Consider the following 26,699-nt stretch of genomic DNA (forward strand, 5'->3'; position numbering starts at 1 on the left):
CGGGATAGCCTTCTCCAACAGCAAAGCTCTTGTTAAAGATTGGGAAAAGAGGATAAGACACATTAATTGGAGTAGAGCCTCAGGATTAAGACTATCCAAAATGTTTATCTCTCCTTACGGTTAAAGGGTGGGCAGCTCTCTTAAATCAGAGTACACAGGAATTACAAAGCTTGTCCACCGCTATGATAAATTCTTGAATTTCTATGGTAATTATCTACAAAAGTAGTAGCATATAATACAATTTAATTCTTGTACTTTTGGTTTTTTAATTCTGAAACGTTCCTTACTTTTCTAAATAGCCCACATAAATTACAACTGTCTATAGAATCAAAGAGTTAATTAATTAATTAGACTTAGTTAAATTTTGCTAAATTGCACTGAATTAGTTTATTTAACGCCATTAGGATTTGATCAGATCTTTCTTACCAGCACACCTTTTTGTTCACAATTTTGTGTTGAAAATACAAATACCAGGTAAACCTATCAAATTTAGTTTCTCTTATGCGTGTTTTGTCTACTGAGATTGGCATTTAACGCACCTCACCTACTAATAATATACAAAATAAATTTGACTATTTATTTAGCGTCAAATAAATGGACAAGAATTGTTTTGTGTAAAGGTAAAAACACATATGGTTCATAGTTCCCACAGAACGGCCTCAGTAATTTAAGGAAATTAATAAATTATTTTAAAAAATATGATAGTCAATCAGAATCAGAATCAGAAATTAATTGTCACATAACGTTACATAAATGTAGTAGATAAAATCTACAATGAACAGGTGACTCGTCAATATAGTTTAAAATATACTAAACCTAATTAAAAAAAAAGTTATAAACATAATTAACAATTCATTGATAAATAATCAATATTAATCGCACAAACAGTGATCCAGTATATAAAACAGTAAACTCTAATGATACAGGTACAGATTATAATTCATATTAAAATTAAATAAAGATAGATGTAGCTATTATTACACTAAAATAAAATAATTTACAAAACATAAAACACATTTAAAAATAATTAGTGATAAAATAAATACAGTGGAATTAATATATATACATCAAAAATGTTTTGATACGGTTGGGGGTAATTTAATTAATGAAGGTTGCATCATTTAGAAAATCAGCTTCTGAATAATATTCTTTCTCTATTAAAATATGTTTTAATTTTACAGAGAACTTTTCTGGAGGCAAAGAGGATAGAGATATTGGAATTTTATTATAAAACTTTAGTCCTTTGTAAATAAGGGGACATTTCAAATAATTTAGTTCTATGGATTGGGTATGTAAGTCTGTCTCTCTGTCTTGTATTATAATCATGATCTTTTGTGGTGATATTATTAAGTAAGTTTTTATGGGTATACATTAAGACCTCATATATATAAAGTGATGGAATGGTCAATAAATTTAACTGTTTTAAATATAGACCTACAAGATGATCTAAAATTTAATTTTGTTATGATTCTCAAAGCTCTTTTTTGCAATATAAAAATAGAAATTGCTTTGGGGGAAGAACCCCATGCCAATATACCGTATTTCATGTGAGGAAAAAAATAACCATAATACACTGTCATCATCACTTGAAAACTCACAATATTTTGTAAAACTTTTAAGGCAAAACACGCAGAGCTCAGCTTATTTTCCAATTTTTCAATATGATGTTTCCAATTAATGTTTTTGTCAATGTATAATCCTAAAAACTTTACTGTATTAGAAACACCTACCGATTCATCATTGAAATTCACGGTCTGAAGAATAGATTTATTTTGGTGTGTTTTAAAATGAACAATTTCTGATTTTTTTGCTGTTTAAAAATAAACCATTTAGATTGAAACCAATTATTTAATTTTAAGATAAGTGATGAGATTTTACAATGCAAACTTACAGTGTTTAGGTCTTTTACTATTGCTGTTGTATTGTCAGCATACAATATTAAACCTTCATCTGTTACTTCCTGTAGGTCATTTATATAAATTAAAAATAATGTTGGGCCTAAAATGGATTCCCTGAGGCACCCCCCTTACTTACAGACTTCCATTCAGATTCATATTTTATGCTTCCAATTTTAATCAAAGTTTTCTGTTTCCTAGATTGGAAATAAGACCTAAACCAGTTTAATTCTCTCACACCATAAAATTCCAATTTTTTAATAAGATTGTTATGTATAACGCAATCAAAAGCGCTAGATAAATCGCAGAACACACCAGCAGTGGCCCGCGACTCATCCAAGGCTTGAGAAACCTCATTTACCAAATGAGCAAGGGCCTCTTCAGTGCCCATGACCTCTCCTAAAGCCAAATTGATTTTTATGAAATAAGTCATATTGTTCCAAATATCCAGTCAACTGAGAATTTACAAACACTTTCAAAAATTTTTGAAAAAACTATGGGAACTGAAATTGGGCGATAGTTTTCAATGTGAGCTCTGTTTTCCTTTTTTAAATATAGGTGTTATCACCGAATATTTCAGTCTGTCAGGAAATTCGCTCTTCATAAAAGAGAAATTAATTAATGTACATAGTTGGGTGCAGATGTAGGGATTAACTTTTTTTATAAGGAAGGTAGGAACATCATCCCATCCTGTGGAATTTGTATTTTTTAATTTCATTATGGCTTTTTGATACATCTTTGTTTTTTACAGTTAAAAATTTGAATTCATGAGGCGTTTGTTTCATATTATGAAAAATCATATCCTTGTTATAGGGTATACTTTTGGAAGTTTGTTTAAGTTTCTCTGCAGCTAAAGCAAAATGTTCATTGAATTCTTGAACAATTCAATTTGATTACGATATCTACCTGCACATATCCTCAGGGTCCAACTCCACCGGATCGTACCTCAGCTTGGCCTTCGCCACGGCCTTTAGGTTCTGTGAGCCCACGGGTAGGTAAGAGTCTCGCTTTACCCAACTACAATACAACAGACAATATAACATGGGTATATTTCAATAGTTACGATACTTGTAACACTTCCACTAAACCAGTAACAAAAGACGCTCTCACCATAGACAATCCATGTGCATGGCCGGTCTACAAGCGTACACTCACCTCCTTGTTACGCGAGAAGCCAATCTCCTGCTTCATGTTCAGGTTGTAGACTGCAGCTCGAGTCTCAACAAACGGCCAGTCGAAGAAGTCTCCGTTGTAAGTCACAAAAATGTGAGGCCTTACCTAAAACATGCATACTCCCTAAAGTTGTAAGTAACATAACGTGTTTGTATATTTTGCACAGCAATAGGAAGAGTGCTAATAAATAAATTCACATGTAACAAAAATGTACTTTGTAATTGTTAGTTAAATTATATATAGAATGTTGCAATTTCCCCCCCCCCCCACCCCCCCCCCCCCCCACCCCCCCCCCCCCCCACCCCCCCCCCCCCCCACCCCCCCCCCCCCCCACCCCCCCCCCCCCCCACCCCCCAATCATAACCATCGATATAATCAATCTGTACTAATCAATTATTTTGAACAACTAAATAATCTACAGTATGTCAACAGCTGTAAACACTTTCAAATAATACACGTAAGGCAATATTTAAATTTTACATAAGTAACATTATTTGATTATTAAAAATGACAGTGAATTTTAGAAAACTACACAACATTGCTTTGAAAGATGATAAGACATGTTTTTCGTGGCTTCAACATGTAGGACTCGTACAGAAAAACCCATTATGTGAAATTTGTGGGAAAGAAACAAATGTAACTTATGGTCGGTCTTCTTTCCTAATTTCGGTTATAATAATTTGTTTGATCACTGTTAATATTAAATTCACATTTTAATTTAAAACATATGTTTGTTATTGGGGACTATAGATGCTATATCGATTGATAAGCTAGGATTTGAGATGCGAATATTAGGTATCGATGATTACATTCTTCGATATAAAAAAAAAACCGGGTCCACTTATTGTATCCTACCCAATGTGAATGTTGTTTAGCTCCAATTCACCTTCTTCTTACGTGCAGTATCTGAAAAAAAAGCTTTATGTGTAGAAGACTCGGTTGCTCCATCATGCTTTGGGATCGTGTCAGGCAACATCGTAGCCTCTATGTAATTAATTAAGTTTAAACAAAATATAACTTATTATTTTAATTAGGTCTTTTAAGCATAATCACATATTACGATTATCAGAATTAAAATTACTGGACATAGTTAAAATATTCCTAAAATTCAAAATTTAATGGTGGTCAGAGTTATGGTAAACTTTGACCCTCTCCTAAAATTTATATTAAAATATTGTTTTCTGTGTACTACAGGGCTATTGACAACTTTGGCCTCTTTCTTCATATTCTATTATACTAAAAGTTTTCATGGTATGATAAAAAATTCCCTGAAAGTTGAATATAAATGTATGTTCCCTACAACTCTATCCAAAAACATAATAATCTGAAATAAAACCTCAAATAATTATGAATACTATTGTTATTATAGAAACTTCCACAGTTAAAAAGCATGTGTTATGATTCAGTCATATTTTATTCTTTGTTAATTCCCCACTTTTCGTTTAAAAATCTGTTCGTCTATTTTTAATCTCCTGTGGTTGTCACTGGAAATATTGCTGATGGTTCAATTTTCTTCACAATATCCTTTTCACCTTAGTATATTTCATCCCTGTGCTCAGGCCATCTCAGGTACATAACAAAATTAATTTACTTTAAAAATTAAGCAATCGTGTGCCCAATGAGTTACAAGATAGTCAGAGGTATTTATTTAAGCACGGGATCATATTTAAAAAACCACCAAGATATGCAATCAACAAAAACAAAAAAAAGGAAATGCATAGCAACGTGTACCCCCTTGGGCGAACAACGTGCTTTATGAAAGCCCGGTGTGTACCCTGTTGGGTACACAACAGCAGTTGTGAAAGATTGGGGTTACACGTTGTCGTGAACGTGTTAAAGATGTGTCCACACTAGACAAAGATTGTTCTTGTGTCTTTGTCTGAACATTTTATTGCTCGCCAGTGAGTGTTTGGTATTCGGTGAGTGTGGACTCCTTTACAAACAATCTTCAGAGTAGCGTGCTGCCATTTTTGTTAGGCAAAAATGTTTTCCCTATAAGCGAACAGCTGCAGTATAATAAGTGGTCACTACGACAATCGAATTCTCAATATTACTGATTATCTAGACTACCAAAACAATGAAAAACTAGAATGTCAGACTGAATTTCGTTATTGGTTTTTAAAATTATTGTATGATTTAGCTATGTTTTTATTATTTAAATATTAACAGTTTATTGATGAATTAAACACTGTTTATAAGTGTTTATTAAATGGAAAAAACAAAGTAGTGTATAACTTTATTCTTTTTAAACTTTATTCAAACTGCTTTATTCTTTTATTTAAAAATAATTTTTCATTCCTGCTTGTTAAAGAAACAGTTGATTTCATTTTCCGTTGCACCTTTTATCCGGTACGTAATGGGAGCAATGTTCAAAATGTTTTGTGTTAATAATTCATTGTTCCGATTCTGACTGTACTTGTGTGGGAAAACAGATCGCTGATCTTGAATCGTCTGTCTATTAGATGGACAATCAATTTATTGATCAACTGTCAGATGATCGGCTGTGAACTTTTTGGTGCCATCAGTAGGCGTTGTGCGTATCGTACCTGTACGATGATTTCAAATAATTTGGCTAAACATGAAAATTGTTTGCAGATCACCAATGCCGAGGGAACCTTTTGATAACGCTGATTCAATTGATACACTAAGAAATGGCAATGGCAGTTCTCTCCTCTGAAACAACTATAATTAACATAATTCGAAAATCCGCTTATCGGTTGTCACTTTTGTCTAGAAATGTTGAGATAGCAACATGAAAACTTGGAATTTGTGATAGATTTCCTAAAATATGACTAATAAATATGGATTTTTTTTAGGATAACACAGTACAAACAGAATTAAAATGAAAAACCTAAGAGGAGCACTTATTGTGATTGAAGGCTGTGATCGATCTGGCAAAACAACGCAGTGCAAGAAAATTGTGGCCTCTTTAGAGAAAAATGGCACTAAAGCAAAGTATATGAACTTTCCTGGTAAGTAATTTTCAGGTCTATCAAAGAACTTATAAGAAAACATGATATTTAAACAAGTGCATGTCATCTGTTTATGGAAATAAAATCAAATTGAAAATTTGACTATAATGACAGCCAAATTATTACAAAGTAATCTAGTTGAACATTGAATTTATCGACTACCATAATTAATTCAAAAACTCTTTTTTTTATGCTTCTGTAGTCTGTTTTAAGTTTCTGAAAAAACAATTTTTTCAATGTTGTCTGATTACGGAAAGAATGATTGTCCTAGTATAGGAAGAATAATTTCAATGTTTATCTTTAAATCATAATTCTCATTACCTTAATCATTTGATTATATTTGGCTGGATATCAATTGTGCCTTCCCGTGTTGGCCATGAGCGAAAAATATATGTCTGATCACAAATGATTGAGGCATTTGAGAATAGCAATTTAAAGATTGAATAATCAATGGTAATTCATCTAATATTTGGAAGACAAAAAGTTGGAAAAATATGTTCTTGTTCAAATAATAAAAACTTGTACTATTAAAATTGTTCGTAGAATCCATTGAAAATTAATTTTGGAAATCATTGTTGTAGTGGATAATTGTCATTTTCATAGTAATTATGATAGTATTTTAATGTGCTTTAGTTGTGGCTGTATACTGAGTGATCTTGACTACTTCTAATGAATGATGCATTAACACGTCTGTTACAGTCAACCAGCGACCAAAGAATACCATAGACTGGCAATCCCTATTCATAACACATTGTAAGAGTTGAAGCCGATCCCCGCCCCCTCATAGGTCCCTTCAGCGGAACCTATGTCCGCTGCCGGCACAAAATTTAATTCGCTGTGTTTCATTAACACCGTTAGTATATATAGTTAGAGTTGAGATAAAATTCTGAAATTTTGTACTATTAAACATTACAATGTAACCAAGACCATGGTACAAAACAAAAGTGGATAGTTTTTTATTGGTTTGATAGAAAAATATAAAGACAAGTAAAATAAGTTGACATTAAAATTTTGTACATGAAAAAGTTAGTCGGCTACTACTTTTTTTATTTATTGGTCAGGTGAGTTTTGTCAGCGGGAAAGTTTGAGATAATAAACAAAATTTTATGAAAATAATTTTTATAATTTTTTGAGATGATCCGTTTGTTCAGAATCGAGGTGGGAATGAACCGTAATTTATGGCGCAGCGCCCGCTGCACAATATGGAGTTACATTAAGAGTTACATCCAATGAACTAGAACCTTGGTATTAAATTTGTATTAAAACGTCCCGTAGTTAAATTTTAAGATTTATCCACTCTCCAAAATAGTACCTAATATTAATAATACGGATTTATAATTAAATAATAATAACCATGGTAAGTTAATAATAATAACGATGTAGTCAAATCATTTAAAAACAAAGTGCCGTAAAGTACTAATGTTTCATTTTCGTGTACAACTACTAAACATAAGCTGAAGAAAGTAAAGAGTTTGACTTCAATTACATAACATAGAAACATTACGTGTATTATACAATTGGTTTCTATATCTATAATGTAAATTTACTTACCTATGAAAGGTTATGCCTTCAACTTTCTTTTTAGTTGTGTTGTTGCAACCATATGCTACGCAATAAGGCATCGTAACAAGGCTAGCGACCTTAGGGTCGCTTGGGGTTGGCGGCGGGTAGTTGAGTTATACAGAGTTTTAATAATTGAGTTTTAATAATTTTTTTGTTGAAGCAGTTGATAGCTTAATACTTCCGAGCATTTCCTCCACCAACCATGAAAGCAATATTGAATTTCAGCACTCAAACCAAATTTCAACTACCTTTAAATTTAAACCAGTAAATGAAGTTGACTTAAAAAGCATAATTTTATCATTTGAAAACAAATATTCGTCAGGATTTGATTGAAATTTCAATTATTGTTCTAAAGCAGTCCTGTCCACTAATATTAAAACCCTTAATACATTTGGTTAATTCTGTGACGTCGGGGCCCATGTTCCCGCCGTCTGGAAGTACTGGAGGGGGAGGTCAGCAAGGTGAGCGCCCGAGGCGGTGTGTACGTGAGAGAACTCCGGCGCGAGCGGACGTCCGAGCTCCCTGAGGGCCGATCTAGTGTAGGGCTTAGCCTAGTGGATGGTCGTGACGCGTGGTGTCCGTGGGTTCGGAAGTGTTTGTCGTTTTTAAGTTAAATAAAGTTGCTGTAATCTGAGCTGCGTTTGGTTCCTGAGTACACCCCCTTCGCCCCAGCTGAGCAGGAGGCGTGACAATTCTTCTTTGATATCAGGAATTTTTCCAGATAAGCTAAAAATAGCTAAAGTAATTCCTATTTTTTAAAAAGGGAGATCCAAATGATCCTGCCTGTTATAGGCCAGTGTCTCTCCTCCCAGTTTTATCAAAAATATATGAAAAAGTTGTTTATAACCAATTTTTAAATTATCTGGAAATCTAACAATTTCTTTAAACAGTCAACAACACGGTTTTCGATCTGGACGATCTACAATTACCGCCGGTATCGAGTTTATTGATTCAATAATCAATTCAGTGGATAAGGGAGAACACGTGATTGGAGTATTTCTGGACTTGACCAGAGCATTTGACAGTGTGTCACATTGTAAAATTAATAAGTACTCTTAAAATGTTGGGTGTTATGGGAAAGGAACTTGCATGGTTTAGTTCTTACCTTCAAAATAGGATGCAATATGTTGAAATAGAGCATGTTTCAAACAGTACTCGATATTGTTTTAAAAACAAATTCAATTCAAAACTAAGAACAGTAAAGCATGGAGTCCCACAAGGATCAATATTAGGTCCACTTCTTTTTCTTTGTTATATAAATCAGTTGCCTTTATTGGTTGGAGAAAGCTCTGCTGTCTGTTTATATGCTGATGACACAAATGTGGGTTATCTCAGGAAAAAGTGTTTGAAAGTGTTGAAGATGTCCGCTTTTATAGGTCTATCAATGATAAAAGACTTCTTGATAAGTAAAAACCGTTTTATTAAACTCAAACAAATCAAATTTTATCTCTTTTTCCACAAAACAAGCTCTAAACAGGGTTCAACCCAACATTTTCATTGAGGAAGAACAATTGCTAAATTCCTATAGCACAAAATTTTTTAGGATTGATTATAGATAAAAACTTAAGTTGGAATGAACATGTGGACTATGTTTTAAATAAAAAATTTCCAGTGGTCCTATATGCACTGAGACGATTGGCTAAGGTTTGCAGTGTAGAATCTCTAAAATCAATTTATTATGCTCTCATTTAATTCCCACATTGCTTACGGTATAGCTATCTATGGAGCTACCACATCACATAATTTATACAAAATTCTAGTTAAACAAAAGCAACGCTATTAGAATTATAAAGAGATTAAAGAGGAGAGAGATTCAGTTAAGCATATTTTTAGGGAACTCCAAATATTTACTGTCTACAATCTATACATATTTGAAACTATAAAATTACGTTGTGCGTTTCTGCAATCTTGCTTTAACAGAAAGAAAACATCAATATAATACACGGTTCAATATATCTAATGATTCTCATCACTTGGAATTTTATAAAAAGAAAACCTCGTACATGGGGAAAAAGTTTCTAAATCATTTACCAATTGAGTTGAAAACTAACAACACAAATAATTTCAAAACTAAACTTAAAGAATATCTACTAAAATAGACCTATATATTTCATTCCAAGAATTTTTTGAAAGGGCTAATTGACTGGTTTAGCTCAACATGTCTATATGTATTTACGTGTATATGTGTCTGTGTATATGTATTTATGTATGTATGTGTCTGTTTATATGTATAAGATAAACTATTTATTACCATAACTTATAATGAATGAATGTTTTATTCTAGCAACTGTGCATGAAATACACTTAAAAAATTATAATAGTAATCCTAGTACTAATGCTTATGTTGGTTAATATTTTATAAGTTGATGTTAGATAATTTTTTTATTAACTATGATTGACGCTTATTCATTGTACAATCTGTGCATTTGTTTTATGAATAAAGAATTTCTGAATCTGAATCTGAATCTGAATCAGATGCACGTGGCTGACGGTGCTAACGGCAACAAAGTATCACTACAACAAACAAAAACAGCACTGACAGGGTGAGCGCGGTGGCGCGACGACGCTCGGCAGTAGTGTTGATACGTGATATTACCCCCACCACACATCGGTCCTACTGGCTTCAAATCCAGTGCGCGGTTGCCAGTCTATGGTATTCTTTGGTCGCTGCAGTCAACATAGTGGATCAGTTTGTTTGGCTGCGCAAATCCCAGTGGGAACGGACAGGATTTTATATTACACTCACTAACTTTCTTTAATAAATACCATCTAATTCGGATGATAGTAATTATCCATTTTTAACAGCACATAATAATACAGCATAATATTTTTAATATGTAACCTATGGCGTGAAATGTAAAAGTAGAAGTAGTTGCTACTGTAAAAACAGCTTAGCAATACAATAGATAAGTAGCATTAGATAGAGAAGAGTAAATTGGGTATTTTGGTATTATTCGGAGACCATTAATACCACTAAAATAAATATGTACTAGAAATAGAAAAAATGTTAGAATTAAAAATTTACGAGTGCTCATGTGATCTAAACTTGAATTTAGGTACTATCTCGAGGGATGTATTTTTTTCACAGTGGGTTTAAACAATTTTGTTACTATTTAATCAAAATAATACTTTTAAAATAAAAAACCACATGTTGCTTTTACTCGTAATCAATCTGTAGTATATAATGGGTGATTAATCATTAATAATTATTCACTAACAGTAATTCTGTTACAAGAAATACAGTATACACAAATGTAATAATACAATGGCGAGGGAACTGGTTTCCCTGTTTATATTCAACAACTCTATAGAATGTTATGTCAACAAAAATAAACAAACAGTTGCTATCCTAAGAACAATTATTAACAGGTGTTAAACTGCTACATTGCTCCCCTTGGTAGTGAATATGGTTATAGGTTTAAAATGTCTCTGAATATAACTTTTCTTCTGGGACAAGTTTGCGAAAGGAACACGCTAGAATCTTTTCTTTACTCAAGGTTTCAGATCTAGATTAAGTTTACAGATTGATTAGATATAGAAACTTCATTATCTTGAAGAATGGAAGTTAGTATAACATGATCTCTGGAGACTTCTGAAGGTTCACCATTAACCTTGAGAGTGAACATTTTCTCATCCCATTAAATAATTTCAAATAGTCCTTCATAAGGTTCTTGTAAAGCTTTTAAAATCGGTTTAGTTTAAAAAAATGACTACAATTTGATAATTTTTAAAATATGAAAACTCAAAAAATGCTTTGAAACTGATACTAGGTGTAAAATATTTTCATGTAGGCCTACATCAAAAATTTCAGGATTATCTAAATCCTTGATTTCAGTTTTTGAAGAGCAATAATTGCTGCTTTCAATTAATGATGAAAACATTCAATTAAACCATTGGAAACAGGATGCCAGCTTGTAGCAAAATTATGCTGCATTGTGTTAGTGAATATTTTTTTAAAGATATGAAGTAAATTGAATTCCTTAAGTCAGAAATATTAGTTTCAGGGATGCTGAAACTATAAATCCTACAGTATAAAAATAGATGTCACCAATTGTGCAGTTATGCATTGTAGAGGATATGAAGTAAATTGAATTCCTTAATCAGAAATATTAGTTTCAGGGATGCTGAAACTATAAATCCTACAGTATAAAAATAGATGTCACCAATTGTGCAGTTATGCATTGTAGAGGATATGAAGTAAATTGAATTCCTTAGTCAGAAGTATTAGTTTCAGGGATGCTGAAACTATAAATCCTACAGTATAAAAATAGATGTCACCAATTGTGCAGTTATGCATTGTAGAGGATATGAAGTAAATTGAATTCCTTAGTCAGAAGTATTAGTTTCAGGGATGCTGAAACTATAAATCCTACAGTATAAAAATAGATGTCACCAATTGTGCAGTTATGCATTGTAGAGGATATGAAGTAAATTGAATTCCTTAGTCAGAAGTATTAGTTTCAGGGATGCTGAAACTATAAATCCTACAGTATAAAAATAGATGTCACCAATTGTGCAGTTATGCATTGTAGAGGATATGAAGTAAATTGAATTCCTTAGTCAGAAGTATTAGTTTCAGGGATGCTGAAACTATAAATCCTACAGTATAAAAATAGATGTCACCAATTGTGCAGTTATGCATTGTAGAGGATATGAAGTAAATTGAATTCCTTAGTCAGAAGTATTAGTTTCAGGGATGCTGAAACTATAAATCCTACAGTATAAAAATAGATGTCACCAATTGTGCAGTTATGCATTGTAGAGGATATGAAGTAAATTGAATTCCTTAGTCAGAAGTATTAGTTTCAGGGATGCTGAAACTATAAATCCTACAGTATAAAAATAGATGTCACCAATTGTGCAGTTATGCATTGTAGAGGATATGAAGTAAATTGAATTCCTTAGTCAGAAGTATTAGTTTCAGGGATGCTGAAACTATAAATCCTACAGTATAAAAATAGATGTCACCAATTGTGCAGTTATGCATTGTAGAGGATATGAAGTAAATTGAATTCCTTAGTCAGAAGTATTAGTTTCAGGGATGCTGAAACTATAAATCCTACAGTATAAAAATAGATGTCACCAATTGTGCAGTTATGCATTGTAGAGGATATGAAGTAAATTGAATTCCTTAGTCAGAAGTATTAGTTTCAGGGATCCTGAAACTATAAATCCTACAGTATAAAAATAGATGTCACCAATTGTGCAGTTATGCATTGTAGAGGATATGAAGTAAATTGAATTCCTTAATCAGAAATATTAGTTTCAGGGATGCTGAAACTATAAATCCTACAGTATAAAAATAGATGTCACCAATTGTGCAGTTATGCATTGTAGAGGATATGAAGTAAATTGAATTCCTTAGTCAGAAGTATTAGTTTCAGGGATCCTGAAACTATAAATCCTACAGTATAAAAATAGATGTCACCAATTGTGCAGTTATGCATTGTAGAGGATATGAAGTAAATTGAATTCCTTAATCAGAAATATTAGTTTCAGGGATGCTGAAACTATAAATCCTACAGTATAAAAATAGATGTCACCAATTGTGCAGTTATGCATTGTAGAGGATATGAAGTAAATTGAATTCCTTAATCAGAAATATTAGTTTCAGGGATGCTGAAACTATAAATCCTACAGTATAAAAATAGATGTCACCAATTGTGCAGTTATGCATTGTAGAGGATATGAAGTAAATTGAATTCCTTAGTCAGAAGTATTAGTTTCAGGGATCCTGAAACTATAAATCCTACAGTATAAAAATAGATGTCACCAATTGTGCAGTTATGCATTGTAGAGGATATGAAGTAAATTGAATTCCTTAATCAGAAATATTAGTTTCAGGGATGCTGAAACTATAAATCCTACAGTATAAAAATAGATGTCACCAATTGTGCAGTTATGCATTGTAGAGGATATGAAGTAAATTGAATTCCTTAATCAGAAATATTAGTTTTCAGGGATGCTGAAACTATAAATCCTACAGTATAAAAATAGATGTCACCAATTGTGCAGTTATGCATTGTAGAGGATATGAAGTAAATTGAATTCCTTAATCAGAAATATTAGTTTCAGGGATGCTGAAACTATAAATCCTACAGTATAAAAATAGATGTCACCAATTGTGCAGTTATGCATTGTAGAGGATATGAAGTAAATTGAATTCCTTAATCAGAAATATTAGTTTCAGGGATGCAGAAACTATAAATCCTACTATAAAAATAGATGTCACCAATTGTGCAGTTATGCATTGTAGAGGATATGAAGTAAATTGAATTCCTTAGTCAGAAATATTAGTTTCAGGGATGCTGAAACTATAAATCCTACAGTATAAAAATAGATGTCACCAATTGTGCAGTTTTGCATTGTAGAGGATGAACCTCAAAATATCAAGTAAAATAGTCAATAACAGGTGAACAGTATGAATGAGAATGTGCAAGAGGAAGTTGTTTAATATCAACAAATATGTGAAAATCTTTGTGTTGGAGTTTTGAAAAACACAAGAAGAGCATGGACATGGTGAAAAAATTTTGATTGTTGACAATCAATGCAAATTCCAGCCCAGTTACGACAATATTTGTTCATGAAAGGCCAAACAAAACAATTCAGTGTCAATTGATTTGAGAGAAGTGGTATTATCTGGTTGACTCAAATTGTGAAGTTGTTGAAAACACTTTGATAAAATGGTTGCGTGATAAAAGTTTGTGATTTTTCTGCAGCCGTAGCACAGTAAATTACTATTGGAGTTCTTGGATTAGAGCCTGCTTAATACAAGGGGAAGAACCTCCAGAAATAGCCTTCTTGAGTTCGTGATCCTTTGCTTGGGACTTTTAGTAGAATCGATGCAGATCTTAAGCTGTTTAAGGCAAAGTAAAGTTTTGAATCACTTCTACAAGTTCAACAGAAACTTAGAGAACCAAGGAATAAAGTTTTGGAAAGTCCAAAATAAGCATTTGATCATTCTCCATGTTGAGAGCCATTCAAATACAATACAGAAGTGATCCTTTGTTCTTCTGAATGAGAAAAAAAAACAAGATTTGTCTATATAAACATAAAAAAGCCAATCCACATAAAACTTCATCCATACATTTTTGAAAAGTTTGTCATGCGTTACGATGTCACAACATTAAGCAGGGAAATTCTAAAAGGGCAATTTATTGCAAAGGTAAGTTTATTGTCACATTTATACAAATACCTTCTTCATCCACTGGTATTTGTTGATAAACTTTTGCTTTTACCTACTCAAGTTACAAACTAAATGATGTACAACCATCAAGGTTATGACTAATGTTACCATGGGTGGACAGGGTAATTGTCTGGAGTTTGAGCTTTTAAAAAATGATAATCTCTTCATGGACACCAACTAGATAGTCTTTTAGATACTAAACATAAAAGAGTTGATCAAGAATTTTCAGGGGTGGCAAATACCAAATTGTAACATATATTTAAAGCTTTTCACAGCAGTTTTTGGATGTCCAGGTATACTGCAAATAATGTGATATACAATTTTATACTTTACGAGGTAATGTAGAAGGAAGCCAGTGCTTATTATTATCTTAAAATTTGAATATTAGCTAATTTAAATAAATCTCTATAGTCCTAAGGTAAGATTTAAGGTTAGGACACCACTAACCTTGATTTTGGTTCTGTTTTCAGCACAAAGATGGTGAAGAAAACGATACAATTTAGAATTGATATCAACAAGAATTCCATGTTTTAAAGTTTTTTTCATTACCAGATGGCTTCCGAAGCCAAGCAAGCTCTACAAACTGCTTTGGTCGTTTCCCTAAACATTGCGTTGCGGAATGTACTTTACTGTGTTTTGCTGAAGTTCGTGTTCTGAAGTTATTGGTTTACATTTTCGTTGATGTGATACTTGACTTTGTTGCCGTTCTTGCTGAATAGGAGGAACAGTTCTTCAAGTTGTTGTGTTTTCTTCTTCTTCCTTGGGGCGGCCTACTGCCATGCACTTAAGCCTCAAGGGCCTTTTGCGCACCCCGAAAACACCATGAGGACTACCAGTCTACAACTTCAGCAGTTCAACAAAACCGCCGAAAACAACCTATCAAGTCCTCCTGGGATAAACTCGCCACCCCTGTTCAAGCTACCAAAGATGGCATACCGCTCTCTTGCTTATTGCTGGGCAATCAAAGAGCAGGTGCTCAGCAGTCTCCTCCTGCTCATTACACCTTCCACAGAGCGGATCCTCCTGAAGGATACCAACTCTGTGTAGATGCTTCTTCAGGTGACCATGCCCCGTAATGAGACCAATGACCTTGGAAGACATTGATCTGTTTAATGAGAGAAGGTCCGAGGCCACCTTGGAGGAAGGTGACTGTAATACCATTCTACTCACTCTCAAACCCGGATGCAACCTCCACCTTCTCCCATGCTCCGCGCGAATCCATTTCGAGACAACCCTAGAGGATTCACACCTTGGAACACCGCAGAATGGTTGAGGGCCCGTCATAATTTGTTGCTGAGCCCTGGTTGGCCAGGGCATCAGCTCTTTCGTTCCAAGAAATACCCCTCATGACCAGGAACCCAACAAACGGTTACATTGTTGATTTGGCAAGGGAGGAGGAAACGGTCTGATAGCAATCCCAAACCAGTTTGGATTTGATTGCGCAAGAATCCAGCGCCATCAGCGCTGCCTGACTGTCCGTGAAAATGTTAATCGTCTTGCCCCTATATCGCAGACGAAGATTCTCACGAGCACATTCCATAATGGCTGCGACCTCCGCTTGAAAGACTGTCGGATACGGACCCATAGGAACCACCAGCTCCCTACATGGTCTCACTCCCAGAATTCCAGCACCTGTGCCGCTTTTTGTTTTAGAGCCGTCTGTGTACCATTCGAGCTCCGCTGGTGGAAGAGGTTGCTTCCCCTCTGACCAATCATCCCTTGAGGGCAAAATAATCCTAAAGGGTTTGTCAAAGGAAAACTTTTGTGGCATCTGATCAGAGATCATATGCAAAACATCCTCCTGTATCAGAGTGCCTACCGCTGCAGCCCGACCAGAATCCCGTCTGCTGAAGACAGTAGGCACTCTTCCTGGCCATAGCTCGAATGACAATGTCCAGGGGGGCGAGATTAAGACAAACAGTCCAGAGCCGCGCCTGGCGCACTAGGAAAGGCCCCTGTGATAGCGAGGCAGGCCATCCTTTGGATACCTGCCAGACGTGCTACCACCGTTTTGGCTTCCATTTTTGGCCACCATACGACAGCTCCGTACATTAGTGCAGGTCTGACCACGGAAACATAAAGCCAGTACAAGAGCTCGGCTTCAGTCCCCAGGGCCCCACCTATCACACGTCTGCATTGCATTAGAGACCACTTACCCCTGGCAATGACCCTTTCTAGATGAGGTCCCCAGTTTAGAACCCTATCTAGGATCACGCCCAGGTACTTGACCTCAGGCTTCTGCTCAACGGGTGAGCCTTTAAATAGAAAAAGGGACCAATGCCCTCCATCTGTCGCCTCCTGGTAAAGGCAACCACGGCAGCCTTGGTGGGGTTGACGGTGAGGCCAACCTTATCACACCAGTTTCCCACCATGTTCAGAGCAGCATTGGTCAATTCCGTGATTGTTGTGTTGAACTTGCCACTCACAAGAATCACAATATCATCTGCGTACCCTTGTGCAAAGACACCGCTGCTATTCAAAGAATTCAGCAGGTTCATCCACAACCAGGTTCCACAGAAGAGGAGAGAGAACGCCGCCCTGCGGACAGCCCCTCGTAGCCTTTGCACTAACACTTGCTCCCATGAGGGTTGAAACAACAACCCTGTCCGTGAGCAAGGCCCCTATCCAGTCACACACCTGACCATCAACGCCACGTCCCGAGACCGCATTGATAATCGCCTGAGTGGCTGTATTATTAAAGGCACCTTCAATGTCTAAAAAGACTCCTATGGCTACCTCTTTTGCCGCCAGCGTCTTCTCAATCCTGCATTTACCAAATTGATGCAGGGGCCGAGTCGCATGACTTTCCTGGAGTGTAAGGCATGCTGGTTAGGATGCAAAGGTCGCTCCAGAAGAGCTCCCTCCCAAACAAAACCTGGCAACCATTTCCTCCATGGTTTTGAGAAGGAAGGAGGACAGGCAATCGGCCTGAAAGACTTCGGCCGATCCATGCCCGCCCTCCCCTGCTTCGGTATGAACACCACTCTGGACACTCTCCAGGGTAGTGGGATGTACCTGAGAGCCACGGAGGCTCTGAACAGTCTGCACAGCTGTGGAAGGAGAATGTCCAATCCCCGCTGCAAGCAAACCGGTCTCACCCCGTCGCCCCCAGGAGCCTTGTAAGGGACTGAATGAGTTAATAGCCCACTCAATCCTACTGAAGGTAACAATACGGTGCGTCAGACTCCACTGCGAATGAGTGGCGCGACCCGCATGTCTCCCCTCACTTTCGGGTGGTTGTTCACCCTCATGGAAACAATACAGTCCGGGAAGTGTGTTCCCATCATGACTTTCAGAACTCCTTCCGGCTCAGTAATGTAAACACCTTGATCGTCCTTGAGACTACCAAGCGGCGAGATGGGATTCTTTGCCAATAGCTTTTGCAGCCTTGCACTGCCCTGCACACTGTCAATATCGGTGCAGAGCTTCTTCCAGGCTAACCTCTTAGCCGTACGAACCTTGCGGTTGTACAGTGCAAGAGCCTCGTGGTAGGTGTCCCAAGTACCCCGTTTTGGCTCTCCTGAATAGAGCCCTGACCCTCTTCCTCAAAGAGGCCAATTCAGAGCTCCACCAGGCTACCTTAGATCTGTTTTTGTTTATAATCGGGCAGCTGAGATCGAAGGAGCCGACAATCGCAGAAGTTAGACCGTCAGCAGATTCGTCAAGCTGCGCCGCGCTGTGAATCCGTTTCCCATTAGTGGAATCAGAATCCAGCCGTGCCCTGAGGTTTTCCTTGTATGATACCCAGTTTGTGTTCCTCGGATTCCTATACTGAACTTTTTCCAGCATCTGTTCACCGATCTTAAAAACAGATGTGAGCATGATCAGAGAGAGGAAGGCTCGTCAGACACATGCCAGCCATGCATCCGACCAGCCATACCCTCCGACATCATGGTCACATCTAGCACCTCCCTTCTTGTCCTCGTGCGAAACGTGGGCACATTTCCCACATTTGCGATCATTAGACTACGGGACATTATGTATTCTAGAAGTAACTTACCTCTGTTATTAGTGTTGGTGCTGCCCCACGCCTCGTTGTGCGAGTTGGCGTCGCATCCCACCACCAGTTCCGCTCCACTCCTCCCAACATGGTCCACCAAGGCAGCCAGTTCCCTGGAGGGCGTGGACTCCGCATCATCATACGGTAGATATGATGATGCAACTAGCTGGGCTCGTCCAGTACCAGCCACCATCAACCTGACTGTGGCGAGTCCCTGCAACAAAATTCCCAGAACAGGAATGCTGTCCACCTTGTTGCTTACAACAATACATGTCCTGGCATTTTCAACCTGGGCACTAAATATTTTCACCCCTGTCATTGAAAGCCCTGATATTTTTCCCTTGCTGATCCAAGGTTCCTGTATCAGAGCCACGTGAAAATCTTCCGACAGGAAGCGTCTGCAGAATACAGCCGAGGCAGCCTTATTGTGCTGCAGGTTGATCTGAAGAACCTCTCGATCCCCATGATCAACCGCCCCACCCCGCGCCCTCAGCTGGACCTGCTCCACACCAATGAACACCCTCCAGCCCCTCCCCTTAAGAGTGGTTGAAGACTGTTCATCTATTAAAAATTTACAAGAGTTCTGGAATCTCCCGTGTGGACATCTCCAACAACCCTCCAGTCCGACCACAGCGATCCAGCATTTTGTTTGTTAATGGCCTTGAGAATGGTCGCAGAGTCCTTCCCGGCCATGGGACCATCGACCCTTAGGAAGACCTTGGTAGATCTTATGAGGTCTTTGTAGTCCCCACAGATCACCCCTATTCCCCCAGGGCCACCGATCCCCAGCCCCGGAGCCAGACCCCGCAGCCAATCCCTAGTCTCGTTATTGCCACAGAGCATGACGAGAGCCCCCCTTTCGGGGAAACACCTTTTGAACTGCAGGCACACACCCTCTGCTGAGAGTACCTCGTCGAGAATGCGCCCCCCGAAGTTCCATAGCCTCCTCCTGAGAGGCGCCTCTCAGGAAAGTTAGCAGGGACCAAGACTAGCTTATGTCCCGTCAGAACTTCCCTGAATGTTTCTCCCAACCCCTCCTCCGTTGAGGGATTGGTACTCGTCGCATGCGCTGCTTGCTCAGGAGGTGCGGTCGGGCGCCTCTTCGGCAGGGGTTTTTTCCGCCGAAGAACCGCCCGAGCGCCCTCTCTTCCCAATAGGTGTAGAGACCGCACCTGCAGTTGCCTCCGGTGCTGCCTCCCTCTGTCTTTTCATCTTTCTTCTTTCATTGGCCGACCTCTTGCCCGTTTGCCTCTTCATTGACTGTCCGGAAGCCAGGTGCCGTCGGCCTTTTTCTGCTCCATCGCCCAACGCTTGCGCAGTTTAAAGGGGAGCTTAAGGTTGTAGTCCATTACACATGCTCCAGTGTCTGTGTCCATGGACTCAACCCTTCCGCTAGCATCATCGAGTACTACATCGTCGTCGATGGTGGTAGCGCTAGAAGAACAGGCAGATACATCCAAGGCCTGGGTGCCGGATGCAACTGCCCGTTGCAGTTCTTCCAGATCTAAATCTGTTGGTGTTTTTTGGTTTTTATTAAAAAGACTCCATAAAAGGTCCCACGAGTTACCGAGGAAATAACGGGCCACCCAGCCAGAGCCCCCGCATGACCAGGTAAGGCTATTTACGCTTGGGGGGGCGCCCAAACCCCCAAGGGCTCCGTTTACGACGCACAACCCCTGCGCCATGCATCCCTTAGGCACGGGTCGCTTCACACCGTGGGATTGGGGTGCCCTCAGTCAAAAACAAGTTTTTGTGTGTGGTGCGATTCCAGGCGGACCCGGACTGGCACCACTACTGCGCGGCGCCGAGGGCCCGTCACCGCGCAGAGTGCACACTCGAGACACTACCCTAGATCCTGGGGTTTTGTTGACAGCAGGGCCACCTCAAGCAGGACGCTAAGTAGCGTTTATCCGAGCCCAACCATTGGTTAGATGGTTGGATTCGGATCCCCCTTCGGTCTTGAGCGACACCTTGGCGGTGCCACGCCACCCTGGAGAGGTACTTTCCCAGTTCATTTGGGAATTCACCCGAACTAAGGTCAGCCCGTCTCCTAGACCCCCTAGAAGTTGTTGTGTTTGTCTACATTTGATTCGTGTAACCTTGAAAGTCGATCATCATCACATTGTAGTGTAGAGCCATTTTGATTTAGGTTATAATGTTGTTTATTGAAAACAAATTCAAAACATTTTTGTTATACGTCAAATTTGATCATGTAGGGGTCTACAATGTAGTAACTAAAGGATGATTAATCATTGATAAATATTTACTAACAATAATTCTGTTTATTTAAATATAAGAAAGAGCGAATTTCACTTCTATAAGCTCACATAATCCGATTTTTTTTGACATTGATAGATAAAATGCAGCTGATAAACTCAATCATTAGCCATGCTAGTTTTGGAGGAGTCTGAAATGGGGAGGATCTAAAGAGGATTAAAAATATGAAATGATAATTTTTTCTCGTAGATCATATTTTTCTATATTAAGTATTAAATCAGTGTGAGCTAATCATATAAAGACCTTAAAGTAAAGATTTGGAGTATCTTAATGTAATGTCTGACAATTATATCATTATTATTCATGTTTCTGATCGTTGATTTTAACCCTTCGGATGCCGCTAATAAATTCCATAATTTTCCTTTAACACCAAGACATTTATATAATATATTTTCTTTAGTGCAAAGCTAGTTTTTACTATAAAATATACTATAAGAGCTAAATACAAAAATAAGAGAGTATTTAGTTTAAATTAGAATATTTATTGATAAAAATTTACTATTTACTATACTGTTAATTTGCTCTAAATTCAAATTCATTGTACAATCAACAAAACTGAAAAATTATATAAATGACTAATTATTACAGCTTTTCCTATCTAAGGTTTCTTAGATAAGGTTTATCATCTTATCTTATCATCTGAGTAGGCAATTGATATATTTGGGTATGTCTAGGTCGTCTAAAAATACTTCACAGTCAACTGCTAAGCAGGGAGTATGTGCCTGCCATTTCAAAGGCTTTTTGTGAAATAAGAAACTTCCCAAGAAACATAATGTATAATTTAGGATATAATTGTGTTTGGCATTTCGGTCAAAGTCTATAATTCGAATACATCCGTCTACGGCGTGGGATGGGTTAAGTGAATCAAGGAAAAATGTAATCTGAGAAAATATTATCATTTAATATTTTCTACCCTTTTTATATCCTCCAATTATGACCTATTTCACTCATACACATATTGTTAAAGTTGTTCTTTACCGTTGCATATAAGGGCATTCTGAGCCAAAATAATTCACTTATCAACCCATCCTTGCCAAACATCAAATCAGGGATTGTGAAAACCATAGAGGCAACAATTAGTCCACCCTTGTACTGCGTACTGTACCGCGCAACAGCCATAGACGATCACAAATACTACTGGAACGATGCCACAATCTCAACTACACTAGCATTAATTTACTAAGCAAAAAACGGCAATAGAAATAAATAAAGAGGAAACAGTTTAACATTTATTTCAGATAATTTACTCAAATAGTGGATTGTAATTTTTAAACAGGTTTATTTTTTAAAAATGTTCCGTTAATATAAAGCTAATTTTTGTACAGATAGAAGCACTGCAATTGGACAAATCATCAATGGATATCTCACCAAAAAAGAAGACCTCTCTGACGAAGCAATGCACTTGTTATTCTCTGCAAACCGATGGGAACTTGTGTAAGATATTTGAAGTAATTCTTAAATGTTTTTCTAAACTTCTCGTAGTTGTAGTAGTTGGTAGTTGTTTGTTTTGTTGTAGGATATTTGGCTAACTGGCAGAAATTTTAATAAGAGGTTTTAAAAAACATATACAAGCTTTAAAAACAAATAATATGTTTACAATGAAATAAAATTTTGCTGAACATGTATAATTAGAAACGGACCATAATTACACCAATATTAGAAAGAACATGGAAATTTTAGATATCAAAAGGAAAGGAGAGAAATTAAACACCAAAAAAGAATTAAATATATATTTAAATTATAATAAAGGTCTTTATAATATTCTAAATAGCAAGATGTTAGAAATCAGTTTCACAAAACTGTCAAGAAATACTAAAAGGCAACTGATAATAGAATATTTATTGAGTTGACTATATATATATATATATATATATATATATATATATATATATATATAAAACATTGTATTGAAAAATTCCTGCCTTATCAAAGTATTATCTTTCTCCAAGCCCGGTTGGAGTTTTTCTAGGGCTTTCTTTACAAGAAAAGTAAAATATCTTTTATCAAAAAGATTAACCCCTCTTTCTTTAAATTTGGCTTCTTCCATAACTTGACGCCAATATTCCTTCTAAGGACCAAATTGCGCGACATCTAATGGTTGTGTCAGGTGTGATGAATTTGCCGAGAGGAAAACAAACTGAATGTTGTTTTGCTCACATAGTCTGACAACCTCAAGTGACTAGTGTCAACTTAAGGAATCACCTACAATAATAACATTCTTACTATATAAACTGCGAAAATATGGAATCACAACTCTCTGAAACCAATCCAAGAAAGTATTTCCGTCAGTCCATTCCGATTTAGTGCGGTTGTAAAACATCCAGGAGGTCCACCTTGGCACCATAAATCGTATAGATTAGTGGCCTTATAAACGATGTAAGGCTCCAACATTGTGCCAGATGCAGTAACAGCAAACATCACAGAAACGTTGCTTTTGCTTTGGTTCATTACCTTCTCTGGTACCTTACATCCCCTTTTCAAAATTAGCTTCCATCGGCAAATGCTGTCTCATCATAGTTGATAATCATATGGGGAGGAACATCTTTGATAGTTTCTCCCAACTCATCAAAATAATCATTAATGACTTTAGTAGATATTTGTGCCCTACTTCTTTTAATGTTTTGACACATTCTTTGAGACAGTTTAGCTTTATATCTGGTTAGAAAACCAACTGCACAGTCAGGACCAGGAAAGTTATTTTTAAATTTAGGAATGCTCTTACCCTCTCTGTCTAAATGAAACTTATAATATAATATTTGCTTAATTCTTTGATCTTTAAAAACATTGATAACAAGAAATGTGTTATTTATTATTTATAACAAGGAGTTTAGGTCCAGATACAAAATCCTAAACCTATATTCAAATATTTTATTTAGAATTTAAAATGAAAAGTAGCAATGCTCAAATAAAAAGCTAATTAAGTTGATCACAAACCATGGTTTAGCTCTTAAGGGTAATTTAAATACAATAAGCTTTATTAGTGGGGAAATTTGTTCTTACAAGACAAAAGAGGAAATTCCTTTGATGTTTTTATATAATCAACAATAATATTTTTTAAACATATAAGAGCGTTTGTGTTTTATTTTATCGCACAGTTACCACATTGACCTATTAATTTGATAGTGACTCATTAACTAAAATCTTCTCTTTTTCCATTATTACCATATGGCAAACCTACACGTAGGCAACCCTGGGAACATTCAACTCTGTCAGTACTGCTGGTGTACTAATGGTGCTTTGATACAGGCCCAAAATGAAGAAGCTGTTACAGCAGGGAACAACTTTGATTGTGGATCGATATTCTTACTCTGGAGTGGCATATTCTGCGATAAAGAATGTGAGTACGATCTTGGTCTACTGTAGTGAGTCTCATGTTTTGTGAACAGTTCTTACTCTGGAGTGGCATATTCTGCGATAAAGAATGTGAGTACGATCTTGGTATACCGTAGTCAGTCTCATGTTTCGTGAACAATTCTTACTCTGGAGTGGCATATTCTGCGATAAAGAATGTGAGTACGATCTTGGTATACCGTAGTCAGTCTCATGTTTTCGTGAACAATTCTTACTCTGGAGTGGCATATTATGCGATAAAGAATGTGAGTACGATCTTGGTATACCGTAGTGAGTCTCATGTTTTGTGAACAATTCTTACTCTGGAGTGGCATATTCTGCGATAAAGAATGTGAGTACGATCTTGGTATACCGTAGTCAGTCTCATGTTTCGTGAAACATTCTTACTCTGGAGTGGCATATTCTGCGATAAAGAATGTGAGTATGATCTTGGTATACCGTAGTCAATCTCATGTTTCGTGAACAATTCTGAGCAGAATTCCAGAGCAGAATAAGCTCTGGAGTGGCATATTCTGCGATAAAGAATGTGAGTATGATCTTGGTATACCGTAGTCAGTCTCATGTTTCGTGAACAATTCTTACTCTGGAGTGGCATATTCTGCGATAAAGAATGTGAGTACGATCTTGGTTTACCGTAGCCAATCTCATGTTTCGTGAACAATAGGGAAGAGTGTTCATAGCCTGCATGCTGGAGCATAATACTGACTTCAAGCTCTGGGAAAATTATATTTAAATTCCTTCTACTTTTACTTATGTTCACTCTTAATCTAGTCGTGTGAATTTATTTAACAGCAGATTTAGACGAAGAATCACAGGATAGACCTGCCTATGAATATTGTCAAAGGTTTAAATTCGTTATGTTTTATCATACTTTTTTAGGTACTTTGGTATAATCCGGAAACCACTGTATTTTTAAATACGTAGTTTTTTCTTACTAGGGACCGGAATAAAATACATTATTTGAAAGAACAGACTTTATTTGGCTTACTGTCAAAATTGCATGTCTTTTTGACGATCAGTTGTTGTTTTCTGTCTCTCAAAAGGGAAGCGAAGTTGCCAAGATGGAGGCCACTCCGTCCCTATCTACTACTTGTTATTATGCTATATAAATAGGTTTAGATTAGGTTATCATAAATGTGTTATTAGTAATACCAAAGTTAAAGATAACATTTATTCAAGCTTGAATTTGGGTACTGTCTTGAGGGGTATTTTTCTTTAATAACAATTATTAGCTAAATTAATACAATCAGCTGTTTCATTTATGTTAAGAAGTCTTAACTTTTTATCGTGTTTTTATGTGTAATCAATGTTTTCTGTTTCATCATGAAATAGTTTAGAGCTTGTGTTGTGTCATGACTGTAAATATTACATTAAGTAGGATTTTCTATTTATTATTGTAATGACTCATTTCATACACCCATCTCACATTCATTTCAATACTTAGGCCTAATTTAATTTAGAAATTTATTAGTAATAATAATTAAGGAATAATTATTTATAAATTGTCTCAAATTTAACTACAAACAATAATAAATACGAAATCAAAATGAATCAAAATCCACCTTATTACATATAAAACTCAAAAGTTATAAAGTGAACTAAAGTCAGTGATACAGTGTGCAGGGATGATTGTTGAAGAGTGAAGAGAGCAGAGATTTGAAAGGTGAAGAGGAGAGAGGGATCTGGAAGAAGTGAAGCAAGATTATTATTATAAAGAAACTGGTTACATTTATTCAGCAGTATTTGAAAGGTTACTTTATTAAATTCTTATTATCACTGAAGTACAAAGAAGCAGAAGACAGACATTGGGTGAGAAAATTCCTTTTAAGTTTAATAGTGATTCATTGGAAGAACATAAAACCCAGGAACATTCAATTTGGCTAATAATTCAAAATTAATATAATTAAAATTTAACAAAAATATTTTTCAAAATTACAATATCTTTTATAAAAAAAAAATACCCAATATTTCTATTTCATTAAGCCAGCACGACCACCCTGCCCTAAAATTTAAGAACTGTATTTAAAAATTTACCATTATTATTGTATCCTCCATCTTGTTTCAAAATTTAAACTTGTATGTCAATTAATTTATCATCATTAAAGTTCACATTTATATCATACTGAGTTATTTGTTATTTCTAGCTATAATCATCAGAATACAAATTAAGTTTAACCATTTATTTAAAGTGTATAATAGTAATAGTATATTACATTGTTATATGTACTAAAGTAAAAAACGTAAATAATATAGTCATAACATATTCATTAGCGATATCATAA

General features: G+C 36.2%; 2 protein-coding genes across 2 annotated transcripts in view; one reads left to right on the forward strand and one right to left on the reverse strand.

Annotated features, from left to right (window-relative positions):
• LOC124355301 (DNA polymerase epsilon catalytic subunit A-like) overlaps positions 1 to 4,293 on the reverse strand; it is a 61,231-nt gene extending 56,938 nt beyond the window's left edge. The window contains 4 exon segments of the mRNA XM_046806383.1: positions 2,802 to 2,912; positions 3,006 to 3,046; positions 3,048 to 3,173; positions 4,258 to 4,293. Of these exon segments, the coding sequence (XP_046662339.1) occupies positions 2,802 to 2,912; positions 3,006 to 3,046; positions 3,048 to 3,173; positions 4,258 to 4,293 (314 nt within the window).
• Positions 1 to 26,699, forward strand: part of LOC124353199 (thymidylate kinase) — a 129,153-nt gene that overhangs the window by 97,487 nt on the left and 4,967 nt on the right. Inside the window, exons 3-5 of the mRNA XM_046803089.1 lie at positions 5,885 to 6,040; positions 22,392 to 22,500; positions 24,313 to 24,403. Of these exons, the coding sequence (XP_046659045.1) occupies positions 5,911 to 6,040; positions 22,392 to 22,500; positions 24,313 to 24,403 (330 nt within the window). The 5' untranslated portion in view covers positions 5,885 to 5,910. The remainder of the gene's footprint in view (positions 1 to 5,884; positions 6,041 to 22,391; positions 22,501 to 24,312; positions 24,404 to 26,699) is intronic.

This window comes from Homalodisca vitripennis, chromosome 1 (assembly GCF_021130785.1).
Source record: "Homalodisca vitripennis isolate AUS2020 chromosome 1, UT_GWSS_2.1, whole genome shotgun sequence".
Taxonomy (NCBI): domain Eukaryota; kingdom Metazoa; phylum Arthropoda; class Insecta; order Hemiptera; family Cicadellidae; genus Homalodisca; species Homalodisca vitripennis.